General features: G+C 47.6%; 1 protein-coding gene across 2 annotated transcripts; it reads left to right on the top strand.

The window, feature by feature from the left end:
- The first annotated feature begins 3,048 nt into the window (after positions 1-3,048).
- On the top strand, positions 3,049-8,837 carry LOC101778815 (prostaglandin E synthase 2). Of its 2 annotated transcripts, XM_004968971.4 has the most exons (6): positions 3,053-3,474; positions 4,193-4,327; positions 4,448-4,523; positions 5,298-5,392; positions 8,194-8,361; positions 8,476-8,837. In XM_004968971.4, the coding sequence occupies exons 1-6, from the start codon at positions 3,153-3,155 to the stop codon at positions 8,634-8,636; spliced, it is 957 nt and encodes a 318-aa protein (XP_004969028.1). In that variant the 5' UTR covers positions 3,053-3,152; the 3' UTR covers positions 8,637-8,837. The 2 variants fall into 2 exon arrangements, with proteins under 2 accessions (XP_022681994.1, XP_004969028.1); XM_022826259.1 differs by having other exon boundaries at positions 3,049-3,474; positions 4,193-4,523.
- The last annotated feature ends 11,056 nt before the right edge of the window (positions 8,838-19,893 follow it).

The following is a 19,893-nucleotide window of genomic DNA, read 5'->3' as shown; positions in this document are numbered from 1 at the left end:
ACTCGGCGAAGAGCTTGTTTGCCGAGTGCTCGAAAAAAAACACTCGGCAAAAAAAATACACTCGGCAATTTTCATGTTCCCCGTAGTGGTGTTTGAACTTGAGCCCGGTGATATCTGATGGAAAAAGTCTATACAAGTCCCTAACGTATTCATAGTAAACTACATACCCCTTTAACTACAAAATCAGGTATTGTGACCCTTAGAGTATCTAAAACCGTTCAAATCACCCCCTCGAGTGGCTTGGTTTTCTAAGGCAGTTTTGCCACCGTTCCAGCTGACACGGTTAGCCAAGTTGGCACGTAGACCCAGATGTAAGTGGTGCATTTATTTTCTTTTCACTTTTTACCCCCTCGTCACCGTTCCCCAATCTCTCTCCCAGCTCTCCCGTCAAGTCGTCATCCGCGCTGCCTGCGCCATCTCCGCCGCCTCCACCGGGGCCGCTATCGCCATCTCCGCTGCCTCCACGAGGGCAGCCGAACAGAAGCTTCCTGTCGTCACCGCCCCGCCCGGTGAGCGATGTGAAGAAGGACGGCGGCGCCGCATCGGATGTGTGGAATACGGCTGGGCTTGGCACATCCAGATCAAGAGATGCGGCAGGGGCTGCGGGGCTGGCACGAGTTGCTTGAGGAGTAGGAATGCCGGCGTCGGCGAGGCGTCCCGCGCAAAGAGGTGACGAGCCGGGATATTTGCCTTTCGTGAATCCGTCCGCCGCCAAAGGTCCTGGTGCGTGAGCGTGAAATTCTTTTCCTTCCCATGCAAGAATCTTCCTTTTTCTTCTCAAAATAGCAAATCCACAGCTGCTGCACGCTGGTCACTTTGCCAACTCCAAATCGGCAGCAAGCAGCTCCTCCTCCCTGCTCCTTCCAATCGCAGCCACCAAATCCAAGCAGCCCACATCAATCTTGTCCCCCTGCACAATTCAACCCATACACCATAGAAGGCCATCTCTTCCCTTCCCTGATCTTCTTCACTAAAGCGTTAATCAAGTCAGCAGCAGCAGTGCACAGCCAGGTAAGCCGCGTGCGCGCTGAGGTCAGACTCGGCCACTCAGGTGCCGTGTGAGGTGTGACAGGTCGAGGCAACGAGCGCGCTTGGCTGAGGCCGAGGCCGCGGCCGTGGCCGCAGCAGGCCATGGCGAGCGGGCGGAGGCAGATGCGCTGGGGTCTGGGCAGTGGGGCAAAGGCGCACATCACGAGCAAGGCGAGGCGAGCAGCCATGGGAGCTAGAAGGAGAACAGTGGGACCCTCACCTGCCCACTTACGAGTTGGGTCCATGTGTCAGATGGTCCACATCAGCATTTTTTGTCCACCTCAGCGCCAGCAGGGCAAAACCGCGATACCACCCAAGAGGATCATTTAAATGGTTTTACAAATGTGAGGGTGTTAAGTATCTGGTTTTATTGTTGAGGGGGTGATGTAGTCTAGTCTTGATACATCAGGGTGTTACGTAGACTATTTCCATATACGAATAATCACATTATCACATACCGAAGAGTTCCACGGCGAGCAATGAGAGTTTGTGCTGATACGGCTGTCGAATTTAACTGAGAGGCCATCTTCACAATTAACATTGGATGTATTATAATGAAACCCGGTTAAGTCACTCGTGGGTTAATCTTTGTTTAGTGCTGTATTGATGTCTAAATTAAATCTCGCTTAAGTTGTAGTGTGACATCCGGTTAGGTCTTATCCTTTTGCTTCTTTCTGCTTCTCTCGTAGTGTGACATGTTGTCTCATCTTCAGTAATATAATTGTGTATAATTCAGTATAAATATATGCCTCTGATGTCCGGGCTAATGGCAGTAGTAATAGCTTGCAGGACTGTGATCTGATCGACGTGCCATGCGCATATCTCCTTCCCATGTTTGCTTGTTACTTACTCCCTTCGTACTATATTACAAGGCACCAAGTGTCCAAAATTACTTCTCAAATACAAAGCATTATAGATACATTTTGATGATTGCTCATTTAATTCTTCCCGGAATTGATAAGACAAGGATGATTGATCGGTGGATTAATACTAAAAATAAGTTACGACCATTAAAAGAGCATGTCACAACATAGCTCTTTAGGTATAACTCGCTAATACATCATAAAATTTTTTAGGATACCTTATATTTTAAGACAAAGGGAGTATATCTGTCATCGTGATATTTTGAAGTATGTCATGTACCTCAGTTAGTAAGCTTGAAAGCATTGTTGCATAAACTGAATACACATTAGATCACAATTTCTTTGAATTTCGTTGACTCATGAAAGCACCTATACAACAATACTCAAAAAAGTCCATATTAGGTCCAAACCCCTCTTTAATCCTGATTTTGGACTTGCTACTACGAATTCAAGACTAAAAGTCATGACTTTAGTATGCGTAACTCACCTGGTACTAAAACGATCCTTTACTACTAGTTGAAAAGACAGTGACTAGTCGAGAATTAGAAAAATACTCGTTGCAATAAGAGTAGAGCTCCTCTAGTCATATCTGACTAGTATTCTTATAACCAACCAACCTGTAACCCTACCCTGGCAATATAAGGCGAGCCAGGGACCTCCTCCAAAGCAATTCAATCTAACCAACATACATGGCGTAAGGTATTACGCAATTTAGCTGCCCGAACTGTCTAAATCGTGTGTCTGTGTTTACCTTCAAGTTCTTGATCTCGACGAGCTCCACTAATAAAAAATAGTGTCTCAAGTACTCCTTTTAGTAGGTTGTCGGTTCTAAACATCAATACAGGCTTCCTATTTTTATTGAAAACTTAAATAAAATTAATTATTTAGACGGGTTCGGGCCACCTCGAATTTTGTCGTGGTTTTTGCTTACCACGATCGGCTCGGCACCTAGTGTGGGCGAGAAAAACCCACCGGGCGCGGGCCGGGCCGGGCCAGGACGGGCTCAAAATGCGCAGGTCCAGCCTGGAGCCAAGCCCCTAGTCACGCAGAGATGCAGCTTCTGGTGGTGAGCGTCGGATTGGAGCACCAGCCACGCGTCGTCCATCTGGAGCTTCTTGTAGAGGCCACGGTTTGCGCCCCTTCTCCACGCAAATTTTCTTCCCCCGGCACCCGCAGGCCGCCGCCGCCATCCCCCACACCGCTAGTCCGCCGCAAGCCGTCGCGAACTCGCGTGTCGCTCGCTCCCGACCGCGCCGCATAATGAGGTCGCTGCGAGCGGCGCAGACCCTAGCTTTCCGCTCCCTCCTCTCCGCTCGCGCGCTCCACGGCGCCGCCTCCCCAGCGGCGGCCGCCGCTGCGGGCGCGCGGTGGAGCGCTCCGCTGGTGCCGCCGCCCCGTTCGCCGCCTCCGTCCTCGAGGGCGGTGCCGGCCGGGGTCGCTGGCGCCGTGTCCTTCTCCCTTACCTTCGCTACTGTAGCGGCGGCGGAGGCGAAGGCGAAGGAGCGCCCGCCTGCGGATCTGTTGCCGCAGAATGTAGTGCTATACCAGTACCAGGCGTGCCCCTTCTGCAACAAGGTCAGAGGTGAGTCTTTCTTTCTTTGCTCCAGTCTCGTGATTCCGATCTATGTTATGTTTGAAATAAGTTTTCGGTGTAGAGACTTCTGGGGTCAAGGAAATTTTTATGTCGTTCTGCAATTTACTACTTGTACAAGTATGTCATTGTAATTGCTACTGAAATTCAGTGGGGGGCATCCACTTGATGCAGTGCTAACTTTACTATTCACCCTTTTGATCTATATGTGAAAGCAAATAGACAAATAAGGGGCGAGAAAGTCTTTTGTTTAGGACTATATATGAGGAATTTTTAAACCAGCATTGTGTTAAATAATCAAATGCGGATGCTTTGCTCTGTTTTCTTGTAGATGCATAAAATAGAGAACATAGATTAACTTATAATCTAGTAAATTCAAGAATGAATCATTCATCACAAAATTGCATAATCGCTAGCGGGCCTGTTCGCTTCAGCTTATAAGCTGGCTGAAAAGCTGAAACGGCTGATTTGTTGTGAGAGGAAAACACTGTTTGGTGGCTGATAAGCCGACGGAATAAGCTGAAGCGAACAGGCTAGCTGAGAGTAGTGCTAGTTTGTTAAGATTTTTGTGTCAATATTGGTTTTCCATTGCATAAGAGCGGGAGGGCAATAGACATTGTCTGCATGGAAACAGTACCTTGTTCTTTTCTTGAATTTTGATGTTCCCACAGCCATGACATAAACCTTTTTTCCATTGCCTTCATATCAGCCTTTTTAGACTATCATGATATACCATACAAGGTTGTGGAAGTTAATCCATTGAGCAAAAAGGAAATCAAGTGGTCTGATTACAAGAAAGTCCCGATATTGACAGTAGATGGTGAACAGCTTGTGGATTCATCAGGTCACAGTTTTTTTCTCTTTTGTCCCTTTTGCATAGTCGTAATTGCAAACCCCATGTTCTTTTTTCCATATGGGCTAAACAATGTATTCCTTTTGCATTTTTGTGATCTTTTATTGGCAGATATAATTAATATACTACAGGGCAGGATCAGACCTGATGATGAACTCACTAATGAAGATGAAGCAAAATGGCGAAGGTATCTTATCATTACTTTCATTAATTGCCTGTGCAGTCAGTATGCTCGATATGATTTCTTGGTGTTGATTCACTCAGTATTTAGCTTTTGTGTCATAGTGTCCTGTCCTTCACTTTAAATTTCTATACATGTTTTACCAAGTTATGGCTTACCATTGCAAAATTTCTGACGAGCTCATGATTGGGAAGTTGGGAGGAATACAGTTAATTTTAAGTGATTTCTCTTTTAGTAGTGGTAACCTTTATGCACATGTCCATTTTATTGTCTCTGGGAATTGCAGGTGCAGACTTTGTTTAGTTAGATGAAAATGACTTAACAAATATAATATTAAACAAAACAAACAGAAAATTAAATTTACCTTGGTAAATTTCAGGTTCTTCATTGAAATGTTTGCAAATAGCTTCTTTTCTTTACTCCATGCTTCCATTTGTTTGAAGACACTTGTGCCAACCCAGCTGCCTGCTCATTACCACTATGGCCCATTGGGGCAAACTAGTATTCTATCGGATGAGTTTTTTTTGAACCCTGCTTTCCTCACCATTCTCTGCATGCCTAAAACCAGTGCTTAGAAAAAGTGGTGCCTATGCACTGGGTGGTTCAACACTTTGCTTAGTGATTGGCAGTTTTCCATATTTGCTTATTTATTGTGTTGATATGCCAAAAAGCGCAGCTGGCTAAGGAGCCTGACCACCCACTTAGAGCCTTGCACTTTTCAAAGAATTGGTAGGATCACTTTTTTCTTTTTTTTTCTAATATTTTTTTTCCTTGATCTAGGTGGGTTGATGAGCACCTTGTGCATGTCTTGTCTCCTAACATATATCGGACAACTTCAGAAGCTCTAGAATCTTTTGACTACATTGCAAAACATGGTAACTTGATAAAGTCTCAACTCTGTCTCTGTATATTCCTTTAGAGTAAAATACACCACCGGTCCTTCAACTTGTCACACTGTGTCATCCCGGTCCCTAAACTCGCAAAACGCTCAATTAAATACACAAACTTGCTAATCATACCCTATGAGTCCCAAATCTTAATAACTTGACTTAAACTGCCAATATGACATGCTGACTTGGCTATGGCATGGACCTAATACGTGGAGCCCATCTCTCCTCTCTCTTATCCACTCTCTCGTCCCTTTCTCTCTCTCATCCCCTTCACAGCGCCTCGATGTCGGCACGGGCACGTGCCTTTCGCCGCCTTTCGTGCCGTTGCCAGACCACCTGCTCGCCACCTTCCGTGCTGTCGCCGGCTACCTGCTCGCTGCCTTCCTCATCCCTTGGTGCGAGCAGCGCCTGCCGAAGATACGTCAGCTCCTCTCTGCCGCATCTTCCTCGGCCACTGCCTCCGTCTTCGTCATTCCACCTGGAGCCCGCAGCGGCATGGCAGCAGTCCAGGCTTTGGCACGCACTCCAGGGGATCTGCGCCTCATTCCCCTTGAGCCCTCCCCATGCCCGGCGAATCGAGATGCTTTGCACCGTGCGTTTCTGCAGATCCTGCTGCCGCCTTGAGCCCGACCGCCACCGTTGTTCCAGCGCTTTCCTCCACCAATTTTCTACCACAGATGGATTCGCGAAAGCCTAGGCGACCGATTCCGCTACTCCCCAGCACCTTGTCCGCTGTTGCGCCCATGGATGATGGAGCTTTGGGCAGCCAGCCATGGCGGACGGCGGCGTCACAGGGACGACACCACGTCTCTCTCTATTTTCTCCCCCTTCCTCTTCTTGGGCCAAAAGTCCAAGCCCACGTAAGAGAGAGAGTGGAGAGAAGGGGCCAGCACATGGCCCCACATGTCAGGTCTAGTCATAGCCCAGTCAGCATGCCACATAGATGGTTTAGCTAAGTTATGAAGATTTGGGACCTATGTAGTGCAATTAGCAAGTTTGGAGATCTGATTATGCATTTTACGAGTTTGGGGACCGGGACGACACATCCTTACAAGTTTAAGGACCGGTGGTGTATTTTACTCATTCCTTTATTTTCATACTATGTACTGTAAAGGTGCATTTTCAGTATCTTTTCCTCTTGCACAAAATTTAATTGGGTGAGGTGAGGACTGACTGACCACTATCACTGGATACCTGTGCAAATTTAAGTTCACGCTTGTAGTTATTGAGGGTCACTTAGGGCAAACAATTGTAAATAGTTACATAGATTCATGGACTGATAGGGTGGTACTTGGGTGATATCTGCTTTCAATCAAGCCAACAGGAAGTTTTGAAATTCTGAATTCCATAATGAACAATGATGAGGAACATATCTACATCAAATCGGAGTATAATTTTGCTTGCTCTTTATTAAGGGTAACAGACAGATCTGGACAATTTTCCATTGTTAAAAACAGTTGTTTCTTCTTGCCACTCCCAGATCTGGTTCCATTTCATTTTATTTCAATTACCATATTCCACAGAATTGGCTGCTACTATTGGAGATTTTGGATACCTCAAGCCCAACACTATCTTCAGTGGGGTCCTGTGCCATCACCTTCCCCCCCTCGCCGCACGAATAAAATAGTCACCCATCTTCTACATATCATTTCCTTAATCAGGTTGTGTCATGAGAAAGATGCAGTTGTGGCTTTATGGGGTTAAAACTCCATCTAGTGAGAACATAAAGGAATATTCAAAATGCTATGCCCTACAGGGTAGAGTCCAGACTCCAGAAAAGGTTATTACGTCCCTTTCAGAAAGTAGGGTCCTCTGCTGGGTTGTGCCTTACTGGGTGCAAGGGAACAGGAAATGTATTACAGAATATTCAAAAATTGTGTCTTGTTTATGTTCATTTTGACCTCCACATGATTTTCAAGCCTTCTTCTATACCTTGGCAAAAATGAAGAACAAGAACACCATTAACTTTTTCTAGATCTTGCCATGGTTAAAATTGAATTGGGTGTGGTGAGGACTGACCACTATCACCGAATACCTGTGCAAATTTAAGCCCAAGCTTCTAGTTATTTAGGGTCACATAGGGCACACAAGTATAAATAGTTACATAGATCTATGAAACCCATTTTGCGAGTTGCATACTCAGATAGAGTGTTAACCATGGCAGCATCATGTCTAGTGTCTGAAGCATAATTTTCTCTTTGGTGGTTTCATCTAACAGCTAGCGAATCTTCATAACTTTGCCGAGATATTGCACTTAAATTTTCACCTCTAATTTGATTCAACATCTGCATATACATCACATTGCTTGGATGTTTTTGCCTTTTGTTTGGTGATTTTATATCAGCTCAGAAATACCAACACATTCATCAAATTGCTTGGATGGTTTTGCGTTTGTGCTCTGTACCCAATATCTGACAAACATTTGATGTTGTGACTTGTGAACCCTGCAAACAAACAGCATAACGGTATCATCTTGATCATTGGTGAACCCTGACTTGATTGCAATTTTTGCCTAATGCATTTTGCAAATAAACACATTTTCTAATACGAACTGTCAATGCTGTCTCATACATAAAGGGTTGTTTCCTGTACTTCTGTCCAGAAAAATGAGTGCAATTTTGCTTCTCTGATTTCTCTCCAATGAGTTTAAAGTATTAGGAGATTGTACTGTACCAACTGATGTGATGATGATGACTTGTCAAATTTACTTGTCTTGTGTGAGGCATTATTTCATTACTTGTTTCACAAGCAATATGCTCTTATTCCTCCAAACCTTCGTGATGCAGGTAATTTCAGTTTTACGGAGAGGTTTGCTGTGAAGTATGCTGGTGCTGCTGCCATGTACATGGTGTCAAAGAAGCTAAAGAAGAAATACAATATAACTGATGAGCGTGCTTCATTGTATGATGCTGCCAACACATGGGTTGAAGCCCTGAATGGAAGAGATTTCCTGGGTATGCTATTTATTCATTTGCAAAGAAGAAATAAAAATGCATAGGAACAGGGAAATAAGTTGATTATCTTGAACCAGTGGTAACTGTGGTTGTTTTGTCTACATGTTCATCCAGGTGGTTCCAAGCCTAACTTGGCAGACCTTGCTGTCTTCGGTGTTCTGAGACCTATTCGGTACTTGAGAGCAGGAAAGGATATGGTTGAGAATACTCAAATCGGTGAGTGGTACCAGCGCATGGAAGATGCAGTTGGAGAACCATCAAGAATCGAGGAGTAGAAGGAAACTATAATTTTGACATCAGAATATATCCTTAGACACCAAACTATTCAAATTTTTGCCCGTGTATGAAATAATGCTCTGCCATATACAAAGCACGAAGAGTGTTTTGACTTGGAAACATCGCAGTGGTCGTTTGTGCTCTGACAATGTGCTCCAACTTTGAATACCACGGAGGAACTGAGTGTTTGACCTGGAAAATGGTTGTGGTTGTTTGTGGTGGTGTGGTCTGACGATATGCTCCGACTTTGGAGGATTAAAAATGTCGGAGGATGTCTGTTGTGCCTAGCTTACAGTTCGTTAGAGCATCAGTTTACCAGAGCACGGAGTAGCGGTGACGAGCTCACGGCCGGGAGGTCAGGTTCATGCTACTCCCTCGTTTAGTTCATTTAGATTTGTTTTAAGCTGAACATCTCTAACTTTGATGAATTCTTTGAAAAATACATTAACATGTCTATAACATTATAAATTGGTTTTATTAAATTGACCATGTTTTGATAGTGACTACTTAGTACTGTATATGTTAATGTAAGGGATTGCGTACGTGTATTCATTAAGATGAGTGATCCGTGCGTGAGCAGCGACAAAATTAAAATGAACATTAGTATTGGCGGAATAGAGTGTTCGAAAAGTGAACATTTAGTATGGACATACGGGTCTCGTACAACAGGATTGCTGCCGCCGAACCTCCCACAACCCTCCACCCACACTGCTACACCCACGTCAAGCACCGTGGCCACTATTTTTACCTCTCGTGTAAGAGAATTTGATTCTCACTCGTTAAACTAGTTGGATCAATTGTAAAACCAGCTTGAAACTCATTCGTAGTGTCCGGACGCTGAACTTTGGCAAACCTAAAATTCGTTTCGAGTTGACAATCTTGATACCTTCGGATTCCTAGCTCATCTACCTCAAATTGTTTCAGCATACCCACCAAATTCAGTTACAGGGTAGTATCAGTTCTCACCAAACAATATCATAAGCCTGCAACCATCGGAATAATGCACCATTGTGCCTGCTGCTGAATCACCGGCCTGAGGAAATTGTTGGCCGACGAGGCAGTGGCCTCTAAGGCTCTACCCACCCCAAGGTTCTTTGGAGTAAGATGTCAAAACATGTTTCACATGGAGCTAAAATTTGACATAAAACAGTAGTAATTGGCTGATTACAAACAACATGCTCCTTTCCCCGACCCACATATTGAGAGAAAATGAAGTATTTAATTTAGTATTTCAATATGAAATCAATTTTAAATAAAAATACCAAAATGTAATCCTTTTGACACGCCACGGTCTTGGCGTGCCACAGGCTTTGGCATGGCCAAATTCTTAACACACAACAGCCCATTTATTTAGCCGTGCCAATGCGGAGAGTTGGTATTAAAATTAGACTGAATAAAGAGGTTAAGAGTAAATCCTTTCCAACACATAGATACTGTTGTATTTGCCTTTAAAACTTAAGTGAAGATGTAGCACATACGATGCAGGTCCTAGGTGCAGAAAAGTTCAAGCGGGACATGCAACGCTCCGTTCCATCCTTCACGTACTCCGATAATCCTACCTGGCATTCTGGCAAAACTTAAAACAATGCTGTGACGTACTCCCTCCGACCTCCGTCCTTAAAACAATGGATGGAGGGAGTATCATTCAATACATCCGTGCACTTTGCTCTAAGTATTTTCTGGTACAATGTACATATGGATACGGACATCACTCAACACCTCCCTCAGATCTGAGTGGCATCACTGGAAATTTTTAAATGAACCCCATATTACAAAATGTTTTCGTAACTGAAAAACGTTAAAATATTTTGTACAGGAGATATGTGATCTACCATCGTAGCTACGTATAATCTATACCTATATTATTAAAGTGAGGAACGCTTCTACCCACTTTTTTGTTTGATCCAACCTAATCTCATTGACAAATGGGCCCATGGTGCTAACTATAGGGAACTCGGTCTTGTCCGCCTGTGTCCAGCCGCCACTTAGCTACGTTGCAACGTCCAGCCGCAGGAAGAAATAAAGTTCGGACATGAACTTAAACTTCACCATCTACTTTCCCCTTCTCATGATCCCTCCTTCCTTCTCCCTCCTTTTCTCTCTGTCCATGCCGACCGGCCATGGTCGACCCCGAGCTCCTGCTCGCCCACCCCTCCTCCTGCGCCACGCCGCATCCTTCCGGTGCTCGCCCCTCGCACGCCTAGCCGCCTCCTCTCCCCATGCCGAGCCCGAGCCGAGGCGCGCGCCCCTGCACGCGCCATGCGCTCGCACCTGTCGCCTCTCGGCCCCGAGCCGCGCCTCGCCGCTGCGCCACCGTAGCACCGCCGCTGCTGCCTGCGCCGCTGCCACCGGCACAGCCACCCGCGCCTTGCGCGCTCCGGGCGGCCCGGATGGACCAGATGGGGAGGTTTGAAGATGAGATGCTCGTTTTGCAATTCAGCCCCTGAAAAGGTCTGATTTCTCACGATCTAGTCGGTGGGAGCTTAAGAGAGATGTAAAGAGAGAAATATAATTTTTTAGCCCACCAACATAGAGTTATTATCATGAATAATTTTTAGCCCACCAACTTAAGATGTCTAACTTTTTTTTTACCTGTAGCAATCGTACAGGTATATTTGCTAGTTCAACTAAAATACTAAAATGATTTTGTACCATAAGAGCAGGCCCAACACGACATGCTGTTTCGTGGCCTCGTCTTCCACGTCGGTACGAAGTGTCCAGATCATATCACAGCCTGTTCGGCTGGACTTATAAGGCGGCTGAAAAGCTGAAACAGCTGATTTGTTGTGAGAGAAAAACACTGTTCGTGGCTAATAAGCCGGCTGATAAGTTGAAATGAACAAGCTGTCAATGGGTGGCTCCGCAAGGTGTCAGAATACCTTGCAGAAGCGCCGAAGGCCTCATCTGACAAAAGCTTGAAGCACCCGCTCAGGCTATCCGCACCGCACCGCCTTTAAACTCATCTCTAAATAAGCATGGCCCACCTGTCAGAGCCGATTTAGAGATCAGACCAACGTAGCTCTACGCCGCCGCCCCGCCTCTATCCACATCGGCAAACCAACCATCTCCTTCCTCCCTCCCCGACCCGCTCTCCGCCGCCCCTCTCTCCTCCCTCCCCTCCGGCGCGGCGGCCCAGCCTCCTCCTCCCTCCGGCGCGGCAGCCCGACCTCCTCCCTCCCCATCGCCCTCCCCGCCCGCTGCTCTCCGCCGTCCCTCTCTCTCCCCTCCCCTCCTCCTGGCTGGCGGCCCGGCGTGGGCAGCCTCCAGATCCGCCCGCGGTGGGAGCTCGAGGATGTCGACCCAGCGACGGGAGTGCGACGGCGACGGCGACGGCACGAGGTCGTGGCGGCCAGTGAAGAGGTAGACGGCGGCCCCTATTTCAATCGGCGGGGGCGCGCTCTCCCCCTCCTTCTCCGACGCGACGGGCACGGTGGCCCGCTGCTCTCTGCCGCTGCCCCTCTCTCCTCTCTCCTCCCTCCCCTCCAGCACTGCTCTCCCCTTCTCCCTCCCCACCGGCCACCTCCTTCCCTCTCAGCACGGGCACGGTGGCCCGCTGCTCTCTGCCGCTTCCCCTCTCTCCTCTCTCCTCCCTTCCCTCCAGCACTGCTCTCCCCTTCTCCCTCCCCACCGGCCACCTCCTTCCCGCCAGCCACGCGCAGGACACTTCGCAGGCGGGGCACGAGATCCGCGTCGGGAGGATAGCGTTTGTCCGCTCGAGCGCTGGCTTTGGAGGTTTCCTGTTGCGATCGGAGAGGTAGAGGTTGGGATAGAGAGTAGCGGTGCGGGAGTTTGGCCGGTGTATTTAGCGTTCCGGGAGATTTACAGTCCTGCAGTGCGGATAGCCTCAGGCTGGCGTTGTGGCGTTAGGCTGTTGAGACCTCATCACGCATTTCCGTAGGCTCAAAGGGTAGGACGGGAAAAGGATCTGACAAAAGGGAAAGCCTGTTTTTCTGACAAAGAGGTTGGCCTGCGCTAGGAGAGGGAGAGGTTCCATTGCTTGCATCCTACTAGGACTGCATCTTGCTCCGCCGTCACCCCATCCTCGCACCCTCGCACCGCCTTGGGCTGCTCCTCCACTGCTGCATCCCCTTGCCGCCCCGGTCATGCTCCGCCACCGCCCGGCCTCGCTCCGCCACCGTTGCATCCCCTCGCCGCCCCGACCTTGCTCCGCCACCATCGCATCCCCTCGCCGCCTCGGCCTTGCACCTCCCTAAGCCCCACTGCCGCCGCTTGCCTCCCCAAGCCCCACCTCCACCGCTGGCAGGGCCCGTGCTGCCTGGCGCTGTGGATCTGGGCCTCCGCCGTCGGGGCTCGTCGGCGCCGCCGCCACTGTGGCTGGGTCCAGGGCTAGGGCAGGAGGGGCGATGAGGAGGAGATGGGTGGCGCGGGGGGAGAAATTCCATGGGAACGGTCCGCATATCCCAATCCATGGGGATCCTCTCTCGTTGAACACCGCGTGGCCACTGATGATGCCCGACGTGATTCGATTAAGCTTGGCTTAGTTCTCAGCTCATGCATGGCTCAATTCTTAGTTCTTCCATCACTGAAGCTGTGCCTGTACACGCGGCTCCTCACTGGCACGTTTCTACAACCGGCATTGAGGACGAAGTAGGTGGAGCCGCCTCTGACGGCACCACCGAGCCACGCGGCATCGACGGCAAAGCTGGTCGAGCAACCTAGGAACAAGATGCGGGCCCTCAGGCTCCAGCCGTCCCTCCTCACCCATTGCACACTGTTCCGACCACCGCCGGCTTCCATCGCGTGTACCTATACCGACAGAGCACTGGCGAGATCCCCTGAGGTGCCGCCGTTGTCCGCCGCTATGGGCCGGGCGACGACGGGCCATCAGCTTGCCGCGGGACTCGAAGATTTAGATGCATAGCGGCTGTTGGGCCGCGCGCTCCTCTGGAGTAATTTCTGCCGACGTCGTACGGAGTTCTTGGACCACGCCGTCGTCGTCACTGCCGAAGCCGGCGGTCACGTGCAACTTCACCGCGAGAATTGAGAACTGAGCCATGCATGAGCTGACAACTGAGCCGAGCTTAATCAAATCATGTTGGGCGTCGTCGGATCGACGGAGTGGCCACGCGGCATTCAACGAGAGAGGGTCCCATGGATTGGGATCTGCAGACCGTTCCTATGGAATTTTTTTCCGGCGCGAGGCGGAGGAGACTGGATGGCACGAGGAGGAGACGAGAGCGAGACTCATGCAAGAGGGATGGATCGATCCGCCAGTTTTGGAGGAACCGTTTCATCCCTCTTTTTCGAGGAATATTCCACTTTTTGCCATCCTCGTCCCATCTAACCTCCAACCAAACACATGTAAAAGTGGAATAACCCCGTCCCGTCCCTCCAGATGCATAAAGTATTGGTAGCCAACGCGTTGCCCTAAGGAGAAGCAACGGGCAATGGAAAATATTTGACAGAATAAAATATACCTTTTGTTTACTTAAACTCTGTGTCTCAAGCTTTCTTTGACTATTTGTAAAAGTAGCATGGCTTTGCTAAAGGCAATAGTAACTGGTGCAGATAGAATTTTCTGGTGGCAGGGTTTATTCATATCATTTCAGGGATGGAAGAATTAATCATTATCTTGAGGATTTCAAAAGCATGGCCACCGATCAGTCAAAATAATCTGGACTCGTTGGTGATCACTACCTGCGATTGGTTGTGTAACGTATGTTCACACTTCACTGCATATCACATTTTCCATGCCTTTTTATGGTTTCCCTGTGCATCAGCTCCATCAGCTCCGCGGCGCCAACCCTGTGCATCAGCGCCCAGGATGACATGCCAAGGCCTCACATCCTGCGCATCCCACACCTGGAGCACCCGTCGGTTGGATTCCATGTACCGGAGGCCCCCGCCATGGCGCTCGCCTATGCATCGTCCGCCGTCGACGAGATGGTTAGGCAACGTGATGACCCGAAGGGAGTCGCTAGCCGCGCCGGCGCTGCTGTTGCATGCTACGGCCAGGTTGCCTCCGTACGACGTCCACCATTACGAGGTGCCGCTTGGGCCGAGCATCGGCGGCTGGCAAAAGGTGAAGTCGTCGAAATCGACGTCGTCGGAGATGACGGTGGCCGGGAACCGCCTCGCCTCCCACCGGCCGGTGTCGGAGGCGAAGACGCGGATGTCTAGCTGCCCACCACCTGGCCCCGTCCAATGGCTGGCGTGGTTGGCGACGACCACCGTGAAGGCCCCGTCGGCGGCCACCGTCAGGTGCCCGCAGTGGCGCTTGCACACGGGCAGCGGCAGCTCCGGGAGGGCCACCCACTGCGACGTCACGGGGTTGCAGACGTAGAGGTGCACGGCGCGGGTGCGGCCCCTGGAGCAGAGCTGCAGGCCGCCCGCCGAGTGCAGGACGGCGAAGCCGCCATCCGGGTCGCTGCCGTCGAGCCGCAGGTAGGCCTCCTCCCTCGCGCTGGGGCCGGGCAAGAAGGCCAGGTCCGCGCCGTGCACGAGCGCCGCCTGATCATCTCTGGCGTGACCGCCGCCGGTGAGGAAGCGCGGGGGGACTTCCTTGGGCTGGTCGAAGGGTTGGAAGATGACGCCGGCGCGCCGCCAGTAGCGGGCGGCGAAGTCGGGGCGGCGGGCGAGGGCGTTGTAGCGGCTGGAGGAGGTGCTTGGGCAGCAGGCGCGGGAGGATCTTCTCCAGCAGCAGCGTGTCGCACAGAACATCCATGGACGCCGATGATGCGCTGCCGGTGGATCAGCTAGAAAGGCATCCTTGTGCGTAGTTACATATGGCTACGAACTAGAGAAGCTAATCGAAGAAAGAGCAACAATATAAACACCGGAACAGAGTCGTTTACGTGCTGCAGGCCGGGGCTAGCCGGACTCCTTGAGTCCTTGTCCGAGAAGAGGACGGAACACATATGCAACCTATCATGCGCACATCACATATGCGCTGCAACACGACTACATGATTACATGAGGCACTTTGTAGTTTGTACTGGCTGCTTTCAAACGCGCACAACACAATCAGTTTTGTATTAGCCGGTGCGAAACACACACCGAAAACAATGCTACTGCTGAAGGGAGATGTTTGATCCATCCATCTTCGAAAACCATGATTTGATGACTTCATAAACTAGGGGCATGTGACGAACCTGCTACTGCAGAGTGCAGATGATGAATACCGTCGATACGCAACTGCTGAAAAATCAGCTAACACATTCTTCGCAACTGGAGATTGAGCCGGCAAACAAATTCGCGTTTGTTTATTTGCGACACCTCACGCGAGCAGGCCTCCCTCCCAATGCTCCACCTTATAGCAAATTATTGACATTTAATTTGATTCACTTGCATGTAGTAGGACCAAAACTGGTGTGTGGCAAGCAGTTGGATTAGGAAAGGGAAGGAATTAGTGTCTGCGGACAGGAAACAGCAAAAAAAAAACATTAGGAGAAATATAGGGTTTTTGTACCTATTCTCATATTCATTTACCAATTTGGTTTATGCTTGGAAGGTAAGCTATTTTCTTAATAAGACAGGTTATGGAGCGGTACAGGAAGAAGGACCTATACATGGTTTTCATTGATTTGGAGAAGGCATATGACAAAATACCAAGGAAGTTATGTGGTGGGTTTTGGACAAACATAAGGTCCCAACAAAATACATTGGACTTATTAAGGACATGCACAACAATATTGTAACTAGAGTCCGAACAAGTGATGGCGACACAGATGACTTTCCGATTAGAATAGGACTGCATCAAGGGTCTACTTTGAGCATTATCTATTTGCCTTGGTGATGGATGAGGTAACAAGGGACATTCAAGGGGATATCCCTTGATGTATGCTCTTCACGAATGATGTAGTGCTAGTTGATGAAAGTCAAGCATGAGTAAATAGGAAACTGGAGTTGTGGAGGGAGACCCTAGAGTCAAAAGGTTTTAGACTCAGCAGAACTAAAACTGAATATATGAGATGTGACTTTGGCACTACTACATATGAGGAGAGAGATGTCAGTTTGGAAAGCCAAGTAGTGCCCAAGAAGGATACATTTTGATATTTGGGATCAATGCTACAACGAGATGGGGATATTGATGAGGATGTTAGTCATAGAATCAAAGCGCGGTGGATGAAGTGGCGCCAAGCATCAGGAATTTTATATAAGGTACCATTGAAGCTAAAAGGTAAGTTTTATAGGACGGCCATTAGACCTACAATGTTGTAGGTGTAGAATGTTGCCCTACAAAAAGATGATATGTCCAGCAGATAAGTGTTGCGGAAATACGTATGTTGTGTTGGATTTATGGTCATACGAGAAGGGATCGAGTACGAAATAAGGATATACATGATAGGTTAAGGGTAGCACCGATTGAAGAAAAGTTTATCCAACACCAGCTGAGATGGTTTGGACTTGTCCAACGAAGGCCTCCGGAGGCACCGGTGCGTAGTGGAACCCTAAAGCGTGACAGTAATATGAAGAGAGGCAGACGAAGATCAAAATTGACATGGAAAGAGGTAATAAAAGAAGATTTGAAGGGATAGAATATACCCAAAGATTTAGCCCTGGATAGTAGTGCTTGGAAAATAGCTATTCATGTGCTCGAACCCTAATTTGTGGCTCTTGTTGGGCTTCAACTCTAGCCTACCCCAACTTGCTTGGTACTGAAAAGGCTATGTTGTTGTTGTTGTTCTCATATTCATCTACTGCTTATTCGAAACTCTCAAGATACAAAATATACGCATATTATGTGTTGAGGATCGAAGGCTATTATTAGCATAACCTCCCTCTATTTTTTTTTACATCTCACCTTTGCTTTGCTCCAAGTCAAACTTCTTCAACTTTGACCAAGTATATTGTCGGATTTGTAGTCCGGCAGTACACTCGAGGGTATTCAAATGATTAATTTGTAGGCAGGGAGCGATCATGAAGCTAAGAACTCGAATGGTAATACAGAGACACAAGGTTTAGACAGGTTTGGACCACCAAGGTGGTGTATAATACCCTACGTCCTGTGTTATAATGGATTGTATTGAAGTGCTCATCAAAGCTAGAGCACCAATGGCGAAGTATTGGATGAGGCATCCTTCGTGGGGTACCCCCGGCCACCTTATATAGACTGGTGACTTAGGGTTACAAGTCGGAGAGAATCTAATTCTAATCGGTAGTCACAAGGAAACCAATTTGATTCGGTTTACAGCGTATATCTCGTGATATACGGCCGAGCTCTATCTGTTTAGCACCTAACTTGTAGTCAGCGTAACTCCACGCCTTGCACTATACGCCTAGGATGAAGATAGCCCACCAATCAGGTTGGCCTATCCTGGTTATCCATCTTTGTCAAGGCCCCGAGCGATGTGTAGTCGAACAGCGACCCGACGGATGTGCAATGAGGCTATGAAGATCTTGGCCAAAGTTGCTCCTTCGTCTTGGTTGTAGGCAGTGATGCACAGTGCTAAAAAAAGAAAAGCATTCCTGAAGTATGGGGTGCGCGTCGAGCGCGCCCCAGGTTTAGCCTCTTAGCCTCGAGCTGCTTATAGTTTCCTATATTTAATATGGATTTCTTGACCCTCTAGTGGTTTATTCTAAGCAACTTATTTTTATTTTCCTGATATGGATATGCATTTGTACCATGCCAGACAACATAGGTGAAAGATCAAATTTTCTCTAATCACAAATATAAGTTCATTAAGACTTATTTTAAGTCAAAAAGTTTTAGTTCTGGTATCTACAAAGTTATATCACTATTTTTATATTTTAAATACACTATTTCAACATTTTACATAAAAATATTGAACTAGTTTTTGTAATGTTGATATGATGTTTTCGAAATGTTAAACTAGATTTCAAGAAAATATTGAGTAGAGTATTTCAAAATATTGAGTATAGAAGTCCAACATTTTAACTATATTAGTTGAACATTTGCATATAAAATGTGAATGTTCAAAATCATAAGTATAATAAGTTAATCGCAAAGATTATAAAGAGAAAAAAGATAAGAGATAAACGCTTAGCATGGATCTGGGACTCTTCATTATTCATTTTGGCCCGCTGCTGCTATCAATTGCTTCTTGGGCCACTACTGGGCTGTGCGATTCGTAGAGGGCGTTCGGTACAGCTTGCTGCGGCTATGCTGCAGCTGCATCTGCAGCAGCCAACCAGCAGCTGCTACAGCCGCTGCTTCTAGGCAGCGGCACCTTCTTTACATCCAGTGATTCAAAATGTGGCGGGAATTAATACATAGACCAAAAACCATTTATGTGTGTACTAATTACACAGAGATGCACAAAACTAACTGAAATGCACATTGCGCTCAAGAACATACAAGGCACAGAATAAGAGCATTTCAGTGCTACAATAGTTGAGAGTAATAGCAAATTCAATGCTCCTTGATGACATAGCAACAAGTTCAGTGATTTCTCAAGTCACAATAGCAACAAATTAGCCATGAATTGATAGGTCACATTCATAACAACAAATTATACATACTAAGATATGATTTCCATCATGTCATCCCATAAAGTCCAGCTGCAATCTAGTCATGGATTATATAAACATTGTCACCAGAGGTAGCCTCAAACCAATTTGATGCCATGGCATTTTCTTCACCTGTCCTATTATGGTACGTGTTGTGCGCAAACATACCGGGTTCATTGTTGTCCAAAGAAAAATTGTGCACTGCAAAGTATGCCGCAATAATCTTTGATTGCTTCTCCATAGTATACAAAGGTATCCCATGTAGAATTTGCCACTTATTCTTCAGCACCCCAAACGAGCGTTTCACAACATTCCAAAGACAAGAATGATGGTAGTTAAAAACTTCATTTTAATTTTCAGGACCTTTGGCTTCAAACTCCTTCAAATGGCAGTGCCAGTGCTGCCCTTCATGATGATATCGAGGAGTGTGCCAGTGCTGCCGCCTGTGTTAGGTACCCGTGTGCCCATATAACACTATTGTGCTACTAGCGCATAGAACATTACGAATATTAGCACTATTGGAGGGGTACTCACATTGGCAGGTTGGCTCGATCTGCACGGAGGCACCAGTGGTACGTGGTTCAAATGGCGCTCCTTCCCATAATCTTTATTTGTTTGAGTTCTCAATTTCTCCTCTTTCTTGTTGACCTGAAACCCTAGGTTTCCGATGCCGGCGAGGAGCAGCTAATGAGGACAGGACTGGGCGGTAAAGGGTTGTGCCCCAACTTGAAGGATAACATTGTCGAGTAATTTCTATTTCTCAGAACATCTTTTCATTCTTTGCTATTGCGCTGTGCATAAGGGGAACTGATGTTAGATTGAACT

The sequence above is a fragment of the Setaria italica genome, chromosome V (assembly GCF_000263155.2).
Source record: "Setaria italica strain Yugu1 chromosome V, Setaria_italica_v2.0, whole genome shotgun sequence".
NCBI lineage: Eukaryota > Viridiplantae > Streptophyta > Magnoliopsida > Poales > Poaceae > Setaria > Setaria italica.
This window is presented reverse-complemented; position numbering and strand designations above follow the sequence as displayed.